The sequence below is a fragment of the Oncorhynchus keta genome, chromosome 5 (genome assembly GCF_023373465.1).
Source record: "Oncorhynchus keta strain PuntledgeMale-10-30-2019 chromosome 5, Oket_V2, whole genome shotgun sequence".
Taxonomy (NCBI): domain Eukaryota; kingdom Metazoa; phylum Chordata; class Actinopteri; order Salmoniformes; family Salmonidae; genus Oncorhynchus; species Oncorhynchus keta.
This window is the reverse complement of record NC_068425.1, coordinates 216,275-228,534: the sequence shown is the minus strand read 5'-3', so window position 1 is coordinate 228,534 and position 12,260 is coordinate 216,275. Positions and strand designations below refer to the sequence as shown.

General features: G+C 49.8%; 1 protein-coding gene across 1 annotated transcript in view; it reads right to left on the bottom strand.

Annotated features, from left to right (window-relative positions):
- The window catches only part of LOC118384751 (phospholipid-transporting ATPase IA-like), a 45,682-nt gene extending 34,333 nt beyond the window's left edge, over positions 1 to 11,349 (bottom strand). Inside the window, exon 1 of the mRNA XM_035771489.2 lies at positions 11,272 to 11,349. Within this exon, the coding sequence (XP_035627382.2) occupies positions 11,272 to 11,347 (76 nt within the window). The 5' untranslated portion in view covers positions 11,348 to 11,349. The remainder of the gene's footprint in view (positions 1 to 11,271) is intronic.
- Positions 11,350 to 12,260: the final 911 nt, after the last annotated feature.

Genomic DNA, 12,260 nt, shown 5'->3' with positions numbered 1-12,260 from the left:
TATTGGTTCCTGACTTCCCTGAACAGTTGCATATCGCGGGGACTGTTCGATGCTATTGCAGTCCGCCACAGGATGTTTTTGTGCTGGTCGAGGGCAATCAGGTCTGGAGTGAACCAAGGGCTGTATCTGTTCTTAGTTCTGCATTTTTTGAACGGAGCATGCTTACCTAAAATGGTGAGGAAGTCACTCTTAAAGAATGACCAGGCATCCTCCACTGACGGGATGAGGTCAATGTCCTTCCAGGATACCCGGGCCAGGTCGATTAGAAAGGCCTGCTCACAGAAGTGTTTTAGGGAGCGTTTGACAGTGATGAGGGGTGGTCGTTTGACTGCGGCACCGTAGCGGATACAGGCAATGAGGCAGTGGTCGCTGAGATCCTGGTTGAAGACAGCGGAGGTGGAGGGCCAGTTGGTCAGGATGACGTCTATGAGGGTGCCCGTGCTTACAGAGTTAGGATTGTACCTGGTGGGTTCCTTGATGATTTGTGTGAGATTGAGGGCATCTAGCTTAGATTGTAGGACTGCCGGGGTGTTAAGCATATCCCAGTTTAGGTCACCTAACAGAACAAACTCTGAAGCTAGATGGGGGGAAATCAATTCACAAATGGTGTCCAGGGCACAGCTGGGAGCTGAGGGGGGTCGGTAGCAGGCGGCAACAGTGAGAGACTTATTTCTGGAGAGAGTAATTTTCAGAATTAGTAGTTCGAACTGTTTGGGTATGGACCTGGAAAGTATGACATTACTTTGCAGGCTATCTCTGCAGTAGACTGCAACTCCTCCCCCTTTGGCAGTTCTATCTTGACGGAAGATGTTATAGTTGGGTATGGAAATCTCTGAATTTTTGGTGGCCTTCCTGAGCCAGGATTCCCTGCCAAACCCTGCCAAAACAAAACTGCATTCATGCCCCCTTGTTCCCCTACCCTGCTCCAATCACTGCTCTGTTATTCCTAAAAGTTTTAAATAGATTTTTTTTAAACAGCAAGGAGCACATTCTGAGAAAAAAAAATCACTTTACTCTCTCAAGATTTTCACTTTTTAATGCATTTCTGGCAGGATACAAGACCAATTTAATGGCACACTTCCGTAAAAAGCACTCTTGTCAACCTCATAAAATTGGTCGATGAAAACACAATTTCTTATTTAAGACAAATTATAAAACCGACCGGCATATTGAGGTTGCGTTTTTGCCAAGGCAGCAGCTACTCTTCCTGGGATCCAGCAAAATCAACAATTATACATTTAAAAAACATTACAATACCTTCATAACAGATTTCACAACATATTAAGGATGTGCCCTCAGGCCTCTACTCTACTACCACATATCTATAACACAAAATCCATGTGTACATGTGTGTATAGTGCATATTTTATTCTGTTCCATAAGGTGTATTTTGATCTGTTTTTTAAATCTAATTTTAATGCTGGCATGAGTTACTTGATGTGGAATAGAGTTCCATGTAGTCATGGCACTATGTAGTACTGTATGCCTCCCATAGTCTGTTCTGGACTTAGGGAATGTGAAGTGACCTCTGGTGCCATTTCTTGTGGGGTATGCATGGGTGTCGGAGCTGTGTGCCAGTATTTCAAATTGACAGCTCGGTGCATTAACATGTCAATACCTCTCATAAATACACGCAGTGATGAAGTTATTCTCTCCTCCACTTTGAGCCAGGAGAGATTGACAATGTTAGCTCTCTGTGTACATCCAAGGCCAGCCGTGCTGCCCTGTTCTGAGCCAATTACAATTCCCTATTTGTGGCAATTACAATTACAATTCCTACAAAGTCCCTCTTTGTGTCACCTGACCACACAACTGTAATCCAGGTGTGACAAAACTAGGGCCTGTAGGACCTGCTTTGTTTATAGTGCTGTTAGAAATGCAGAGTAACACTTTATTATAGACAAAGTTCTCCCCATTCTAGCTACTGTCAATATGTTTTGACCATGACAGTTTATAATCCAGGGATATTTCAAGCAGTTTAGTCTTCTCAACTTGCTCAATTTCCACATTATTCATTACAATATTTAGTTGAGGTTTAGGGTTTAGTGAATGATTTGTCCCAAATCCAATGCTTTTAGTTTTTGAAATATTTAGGACTAACTTATTCCTTGCAACCCATTCTGAAACTAACTGCAACTCTTTAAGTGTTGCTGTCATTTCAGTCGCTGTGGTAGCTGACGTGTATAGTGTTGAGTCATCTGCATACATAGACACACTGGTTTTACTCAAAGCCAGTGGCATGTCGTTAGTAAAGATTGAAAAAAGTAAGGGGCCAAGACAGCTGCCCTGAGGAATTCCTGATTCACCCTGGATTTTGTTGGCGGCTTCCATTTGTTGGAGGCTTCCCATTAAAGAACACCCTCTGTGGTCTGTTAGACAAGTAGCTCTTTAACCATAATATAGCAGGCGGTGTAAAGCCATAAAACATATGTTTTTCCAGCAACAGACTATGATCAATAATGTCAAAAGCCGCACTGAAGTCTAACAAAACAGCCCCCATCAACTTCTCTCATCAACGTCTGGTTGCTCGTCATTACACACCACGGACCAACAAATATTCTTCACATCAACAACATAGCAATCACTACAAAACGTATTGTACGTATTATACACAATATTATGCCCAGCATTTGAAACTTTGATATGGCTAGTATATTGTGATAACTACATCCGATGGATGTACCCCCCCCCCATCTCTGTGGTTCAATGTGTAATAGATTATCTTCCAATGCTACAATTACACGTTTAAACCCAATTAGCCTCAATTGGCAAGTAGCCTACAACTTTCCCCTCTGCCCCTGTATCCACCACCCCTACCCCACCTCACATCACCCTCCTCATTCTGCCCCAACATAACCCAGTGTGGAACAATAACCCCACCTCACATCACCCTCCTCACTCTGCCCCAACATAACCCAGTGTGGAACAATAACCCCACCTCACATCACCCTCCTCACTCTGCCCCAACACAACACAGTGTGGAACAATAACCCCACCTCACATCACCCTCCTCACTCTGCCCCAACACAACACAGTGTGGAACAATAACCCCACATCATCACTCTGCCCCAACACAACACCTCCACATCTGCCCCAACACAAACCCAGTGTGGAGAACAATAACCCCACATCACCCTCCTCACTCTGCCCCAACACAACACAGTGTGGAACAATAACCCCACATCACCCTCCTCACTCTGCCCCAACACAACACAGTGTGGAAAACCAACCCCACATCACCCTCCTCACTCTGCCCCAACACAACCCAGTGTGGAACAACAACCCCACCTCTCATCACCCTCCTCACTCTGCCCCAACACAACCCAGTGTGGAACAACAACCCCACATCTCATCAACTCTGCTCCAACACAACACAGTGTGGAACACAACCCCACCTCCCATCACCTCCTCACTCTGCCAAACACAACACAGTGTGGAACAATAACCTCACCTCACATCACCCTCCTCACTCTGCTCCAACACAACACAGTGTGGAACACAACCCCACCTCCCATCACCACTCTGCCCCAACACAACACAGTGTGGAACAATAACCCCACCTCACATCACCCTCCTCACTCTGCCCCAACACAACACAGTGTGGAACAAAACCCCCACCTCCCATCACCCTCCTCACTTTGCCCCAACACAACACAGTGTGGAACACCAAACCCCACCTCACATCACCCTCCTCACTCTGCCCCAACACAACACAGTGTGGAACACAAAACCCCACCTCACATCACCGTCCTCATTCTGCCCCAACACAACACAGTGTGGAACACCAACCCCACCTCACATCAGCCTCCTCACTCTGCCCCAACACAACCCAGTGTGGAACATTAACCCCACCTCACATCACCCTCCTCACTCTGCCCCAACACAACCCAGTGTGGAACAATAACCCCACCTCACATTACCCTCCTCACTGCCCCAACACAACCCAGTGTGGAACAATAACCCCACCTCACATCACCGTCCTCACTCTTCCCCAACACAACCCAGTGTGCCCCAACACAAACACAGAACACAACCCCACCTCCCATCACAACCCTCCTCACTCTGCCCCAACACAACCCAGTGTGGAACAGAACCCCACCTCCCCACCTCACATAACCCCCCACCTCACATCACCTCCTCACTCTGCCCCAACACAACCCAGTGTGGAACAACAACCCCACCTCTCATCACCCTCCTCACTCTGCCCCAACACAACCCAGTGTAGAACAATAACCCCACCTCACATCACCCTCCTCACTCTGCCCCAACACAACCCAGTGTAGAACAATAACCCCACCTCACATCACCCTCCTCACTCTGCCCCAACACAACCCAGTGTGGAACAATAACCCCACCTCACATCACCCTCCTCACTCTGCCCCAACACAACACAGTGTGGAACAATAACCCCACCTCACATCACCCTCCTCACTCTGCCCCAACACAACACAGTGTGGAACACCAACCCCACATCACCCTCCTCACTCTGCCCCAACACAACCCAGTGTGGAACAACAACCCCACCTCCTCCTCACTGCCCCAACACAACACAGTGTGGAACACCATAACCCCACCTCACATCACCCTCCTCACTCTGCCCCAACACACACAGTGTGGAACAATAACCCCACCTCACATCACCGTCCTCACTCTGCCCCAACACAACCAGTGTGGAACATAACCCCACCTCACATCACCTCCTCACTCTGCCCCAACACAACACAGTGTGGAACAATAACCCCACCTCACATCACCCTCCTCACTCTGCCCCAACACAACACAGTGTGGAACAATAACCCCACCTCACATCACCCCCTCACTCTGCCCCAACACAACACAGTGTGGAACAATAACCCCACCTCACATCACCGTCCTCACTCTGCCCCAACACAACACAGTGTGGAACAATAACCCCCTCACATCACCGTCCTCACTCTGCCCCAACACAACACAGTGTGGAACAATAACCCCACCTCACATCACCCTCCTCACTCTGCCCCAACACAACACAGTGTGGAACAATAACCCCACCTCACATCACCCCCTCACTCTGCCCCAACACAACCCAGTGTGGAACAACAACCCCACCTCACATCACCCTCCTCACTCTGCCCCAACACAACCCAGTGTGGAACAATAACCCCACCTCACATCACCGTCCTCACTCTGCCCCAACACAACACAGTGTGGAACAATAACCCCCCACCTCATCACTCTGCCCCAACACAACCCAGTGTGGAACAATAACCCCACCTCACATCACCCTCCTCACTCTGCCCCAACACAACCCAGTGTGGAACAATAACCCCACCTCACATCACCCCACCTGCCCCAACACAACACAGTGTAGAACAATAACCCCACCTCACATCACCCTCCTCACTCTGCCCCAACACAACACAGTGTGGAACAAAACCCCACCTCACATCACCCTCCTCACTCTGCCCCAACACAACACAGTGTGGAACAATAACCCCACCTCACATCACCCTCCTCACTCTGCCCCAACACAACACAGTGTGGAACAATAACCCCACCTCACATCACCCTCCTCACTCTGCCCCAACACAACACAGTGTGGAACACCAACCCCACATCACCCTCCTCACTCTGCCCCAACACAACCCAGTGTGGAACAACAACCCCACCTCACATCACCCTCCTCACTCTGCCCCAACACAACACAGTGTGGAACAACAACCCCACCCACATCACCCTCCTCACTCTGCCCCAACACAACCCAGTGTGGAACACAACCCACCTCACATCACCCTCCTCACTCTGCCCCAACACAACCAGTGTGGAACAAAACCCCACCTCACATCACCGTCCTCACTCTTCCCCCAACACAACCCAGTGTGGAACACAAAACCCCACCTCACATAACCCTCCTCACTCTTCCCCAACACAACCCAGTGTGGAACACCAACCCCACCTCACATCACCCTCCTCACTCTTCCCCAACACAACCCAGTGTGGGAACAACAACCCCACCTCACATCACGTCCTCACTTTGCCCCAACACAACACAGTGTGGAACAATAACCCCACCTCACATCACCGTCCTCACTCTGCCCCAACACAACACAGTGTGGAACAAAACCCCACCTCCCATCACCGTCCTCACTCTGCCCTAACACAACACCGTGTGGAACAATAACCTCACTCTCACAGTGTGGAACATTAACCCCACCTCACATCACCCTCCTCACTCTGCCCCAACACAACACAGTGTGGAACAATAACCCCACCTCACATCACCGTCCTCACTCTGCCAGTGTGGAACCAACACATCACGGCCCCAACACAACACAGTGTGGAACAATAACCCCACCTCACATCACCCTCCTCACTCTGCCCCAACACAACCCAGTGTGGAACACAGCCCCCCCACATCACCGCCCTCACTCTGCCCCAACACAACACAGTGTGGAACATTAACCCCACCTCACATCACCGTCCTCACTCTTCCCCAACACAACCCAGTGTAGAACACCAACCCCACCTCACATCACCGTCCTCACCTGCCCTAACACACCCAGTGTGGAACAACAACCCCACCTCCCATCACCGTCCTCACTCTGCCCCAACACAACACAGTGTGAAACACCAACCCCACCTCACATCACCCTCCTCACTCTGCCCCAACACAACCCAGTGTGGCCCTCCATCACCCTCCTCACTCTGCCCCAACACAACCCAGTGTAGAACAATAACCCCACCTCACATTACCCTCCTCACTGCCCCAACACAACCCAGTGTAGAACAATAACCCCACCTCACATCACCCTCCTCACTCTGCCCCAACACAACCCAGTGTGGAACATAACCCCACCTCACATCACCCTCCTCACTCTGCCCCAACACAACCCAGTGTGGAACACCAACCCCACCTCACATAACCCTCCTCACTCTTCCCCAACACAACCCAGTGTGGAACAACAACCCCACCTCACATCACCCTCCTCCTCACTCTGCCCCAACACAACCCAGTGTAGAACAATAACCCCACACATCACCCTCCTCACTGCCCCAACACAACCCAGTGTGGAACAATAACCCCACCTAACCCTGCCCCAACACACCCAGTGTGGAACAATAACCCCACCTCACATCACCCTCCTCACTCTGCCCCAACACAACCCCCCAACACAACCTCTGCCCCAACACAACCCAGTGTGGAACAATCAACCCCACCCACCCTCCCTCCTCACTCTGCCCCAACACAACACAGTGTGGAACAATAACCCCACCCCATCACCATCCTCACTCTGCCCCACAGTGGAACAATAACCCCACCTCACATCACCGTCCTCCCTGCCCCAACACAACACAGTGTGGAACACAACCCCACCTCACATCACCCTCCTCACTCTGCCCCAACACAACCCAGTGTGGAAACAACAACCCTCCCACCTGCCCCAACACAACAGTGTCAATAACCCCCCTCACTCACCGTCCTCTGCCCCAACACAACACAGTAACCCCACCTCACATCACCGTCCTCACTCTGCCCCAACACAAACAGTGTGGAACAATAACCCCACCTCACATCACCCTCCTCACTCTCCAGTGTGGAACAACAACCCCACCTCACATCACCGTCCTCACTCTGCCCCAACACAACACAGTGTAGAACAATAACCCCACCTCACGCCCCAACACAACACAGTGTGGAACAATAACCCCACCTCACATCCCAGTGTCCTCACTCTGCCCCAACACAACACAGTGTGGAACAATAACCCCACCTCACGTCACCGTCCTCACTCTGCCCCAACACAACACAGTGTGGAACAATAACCCCACCTCACATCACTGCCCCAACACAACACAGTGTGGAACAATAACCCCACCTCACATCACCTCCTCACTCTGCCCCAACACAACACAGTGTGGAACAATAACCCCAATCAACTCCCACCCCAACACAACACATCACCCCACCTCACATCTGCCCCTGCCCACAACACACACAACACAGTGTGGAACAATAACCCCACCTCACATCACCGTCCTCACTCTGCCCCAACACAACCCAGTGTAGAACAATAACCCCACCTCACATCATCACCTCCTCACTGCCCCAACACAACACCCCAACCCCACCTCACATCACCTCACTCTGCCCCAACACAACCCAGTGTGAACAATAACCCCACCTCACAACTCCTCACCTCACAGTGTGGAACAATAACCCCACCCCCATCACCCTCCTCCTGCCCCAACACAACACAGTGTGTGCCCCAACACAACCCAGTGTGGAACAATAACCCCACCTCACATCACCCTCCTCACTCTGCCCCAACACAACCCAGTGTAGAACACCAACCCCACCTCACATCACCGTCCTCACTCTGCCCCAGTGTAGAACACAACCCGTCACCTCACATCACCGTGCCCCACCACAACCAACACAACAGTGTAGAACACCAACCCCACCTCACATCACCGTCCTCACTCTGCCCCAACACAACCCAGTGTAGAACACCAACCCCACCTCACATCACCGTCCTCACTCTGCCCCACCACAACACAGTGTAGAACAATAACCCCACCTCACATCACCCTCCTCACTCTGCCCCAACACAACACGGTGTGGAACAATAACCCCACCTCACGTCACCGTCCTCACTCTGCCCCAACACAACACGGCGTGGAACAATAACCCCACCTCACGTCACCCTCCTCACTCTGCCCCAACACAACACGTGTGGAACAATAACCCCACCTCACATCACCGTCCTCACTCTGCCCCAACACAACACAGTGTAGAACAATAACCCACCTCACGTCACCCCTCCTCACTCTGCCCCAACACAACACAGTGTGGAACAATAACCCCACCTCACATCACCATCCTCACTCTGAACAATAACCCCAACACACTCTGCCCCAACACAACACGGCGTGGAACAATAACCCCACCTCACGTCACCCTCCTCACTCTGCCCCAACACAACACGGTGTGGAACAATAACCCCACCTCACGTCACCCTCCTCACTCTGCCCCAACACAACACGGTGTGGAACAATAACCCCACCTCACGTCACCCTCCTCACTCTGCCCCAACACAACACGGTGTGGAACAATAACCCCACCTCACGTCACCCTCCTCACTCTGCCCCAACACAACACGGTGTGGAACAATAACCCCACCTCACATCACCCTCCTCACTCTGCCCCAACACAACACGGTGTGGAACAATAACCCCACCTCACATCACCATCCTCACTCTGCCCCAACACAACACCGTGTGGAACAATAAGCCTTTATAAATGCCCAGCACCCTAATGAATGCTAATTAAATCAATAAATGTTCATAATCATTTGTCATAGTGAAGCCTCACTCCCCTCCCCCCACCGCTGTATCCCGGCAGGTTGCTAAGAACTTTGGCATGAATGCCGGTCCGTCCATGTCCGTGCTCTGGCTAAAAGATTCGGGCCCATTGTGCGGCACCTAATTGCTTAAAAAAGCATGAAAGGATGTCGTTTATATCGGGCCAAATATTTCCTGTCCTTCCTCTTTAATGCTGTTGCGCAAAGCGAGGGACGTGAGGAGGGAGTGGGGGAGGAGTAAATGGAGGGAAATGGTGAGGCGGTGTAATTACTGGGGGCCACATCGGGGGACTGAGGTTTGTTAGAGTGACTTAAGTGTCAGGAAAATGCAATTAAAAATCAAAGGCGACACAGTGGTGCAGGCGGCGACGCCTGAAATATTTCACACCCTTCCCTGGCCCTCTCTCTCTTACCTCCTAATTCGCTCAGACAGTATCTGTCGTGCACAAAAGAGACAGGCATGCAGATAGAAAGGGGTTTCGGGCAAATTCCTGCTGGATTTTTGCACCTTGCCTCGGGCCATGCGGCATGGACATTTTTCAGAGGGAAAGCGTGGACAGGCCAGTGAAAACACCACGGTGACCTGGACAAGTCATTGTTACAGGGCTTTAGCAAGGGGTCAAACGAAAATGGAGGAAAACCAATTTGAATCAACAAGTCAGTCTTGATTTGCAGGGCAACTTGAAACCACAAAACTGAGACTGCGGCCTGCCTTGCACAATGTCTCCCTGCTATTCCCTGGAGGGTCATATAACACTTGGCCATATGGAGCCCGTCTCTCACCCAAACAGAAATAAAAGCTGTGAGGGGGACATGCCGGCTGAGGTCCAAGGGTCAACTCTAACTGTGAGGTGACTGACCTCATGCAGACTAACTCTCTGGGGAGAGACCAGTAGACTGGGGTTATCTTATTTACAGTACTTAGGCTAAGCCCGCCCGACCAGGCAGAAGGCCTCCAGTTCAAACTGCCCCTTGCTTAGAAAACAATCATAATTTTCCACAGTTTATGCCATCACATCCTCCTCTCTCCCTTTAACCTCCACCCCTCTCTATGGCCCGCTATCTCCCCACTCCCCGTCGCCCCTGACCTCCATGGCCACTCAGGCTTTAATCTGTCTCCATGCGGCACTAACTGGGTCTCCACGCCTGTAAAGTAAGGGGGCTAGGTGTGCCGTGGATGGGGGGGTTAAAGGCCGTAGAAGGGGGACAGGCATGGAGAAGGGGAGACATCTTTGTTAACAGACAGCAGGGGAAAGCTAACGGACAGCCCCCCCAATAGACAGAGAGACAGGCAGGCAGACACCCTCTGACCACTGAACCTGGTAAGACTGGTGATCATTATGTGGAGAGACCCCACGTGTAAGACACAGACCAATTGGGACAGACGAGCAGATTCTCTGTCATTAGACTGACCTAAAATCAGTTTGGAGCATTTCTGAGCTTATCAGGTCTCCATTCGGGGCGGCAGCATAGCTTAGTGGTTAGAGCGTTGGACTAGTAACCGGAAGGTTGCGAGTTCAAACCCCTGAGCTGACAAGGTACAAATCTGTCGTTCTGCCCCTGAACAGGCAGTTAACCCACTGTTCCCAGGCCGTCATTGAAAATAAGAATGTGTTCTAAACTGACTTGCCTGGTAAAATAAAAAATAAATAAAAATTGTGTGTGAAGGATGTCAATTTGGAGACAGAACAGAGGTTAGAAGAAAAAGAAAACGCCTGGTTGATTGCAGTCTTGTTTGTTGCCTTTTTGTTTATGCTAAGTAAACTTTAGTAAACCTATTTAAGCTTAGAAAATACTTAATACTTAAGAGTTTACTCCACCATGAATGGAAATGTGGCCCAGACAAACAACATGAGGGGTAAAAGTGGAATGACAGAAAATGAAGGAATCGTTGAGACAATGTTCCTCTAACGTTCAGACACAGACCTACCTTGGTGTTGAAACCCATGGCATTCTGGGAGGTTTTGTAGAGTTCCGGGTACTTCAACATGTTCTCTTTCCTGCATGAGCGTTCAAATATTCCCAGAGTGAGAGGAGGCAGAGCGGTGAAAATTTAAACACACAAACACACATGCCAAATGAAACCACACTGTTTTGCATTGTTCAACATGTCCCATCACAAAACCCAGAAGTGAGGATAAAGTTAGTAAACTCAAAAGCCCAGTAGACTCAACTAACGGCCTGTTAGCAAAGACGCTATCAGATACAATGTTGGATGGGGAAATAGTCTTATCTTTCCTCAGTGAGTAACCTAATGAAAGCCATGCTTTTCATAATCACAAGGACCTTCAAGACATAATTGATTCCATTACTGCATTAGTGAAAACACAGACACTAATGATGTCCTATTCAGCTAAGTATTTGCCCCCTTTCTGATTTTCTACATTTTAAAATATTTTGGACACTGAATTTGATCAGATCTTAAAACAAAACATAATATTAGATAAACACAAATAAAACAATATATTGATACTTTTGTTCATTTATTTAATAAGCAAAGTTATGCGACACCCAATGCCTCTGTGTGAAAAAGTTATTGTCCCCTTACACTCAACAACTGGTTGTGCCGCCTTTTATAATATAATAATAATAATATATGCCATTTAGCAGACGCTTTTATCCAAAGCGACTTACAGTCATGTGTGCATACATTCTACGTGTGGGTGGTCCCGGGAATCGAACCAACTATCCTGGCGTTACAAGCGCCATGCCCTACCAACTGAGCTACAGAAGGACCATCTGCAGTGACTGCATCCAAACGCTTCCTGTAGTTGTTGATCAGTCTCACATCGCTGTGGAAGAATGTTGGCCCACTCTTCCATGTAGAACTGCTTTAACTCAGCAACATTTGTGGGTTTTCGAGCATGAACGGATCGTTTCAGGTCCGGCCACAACATCTCAATTCGGGATTAGGTCTGG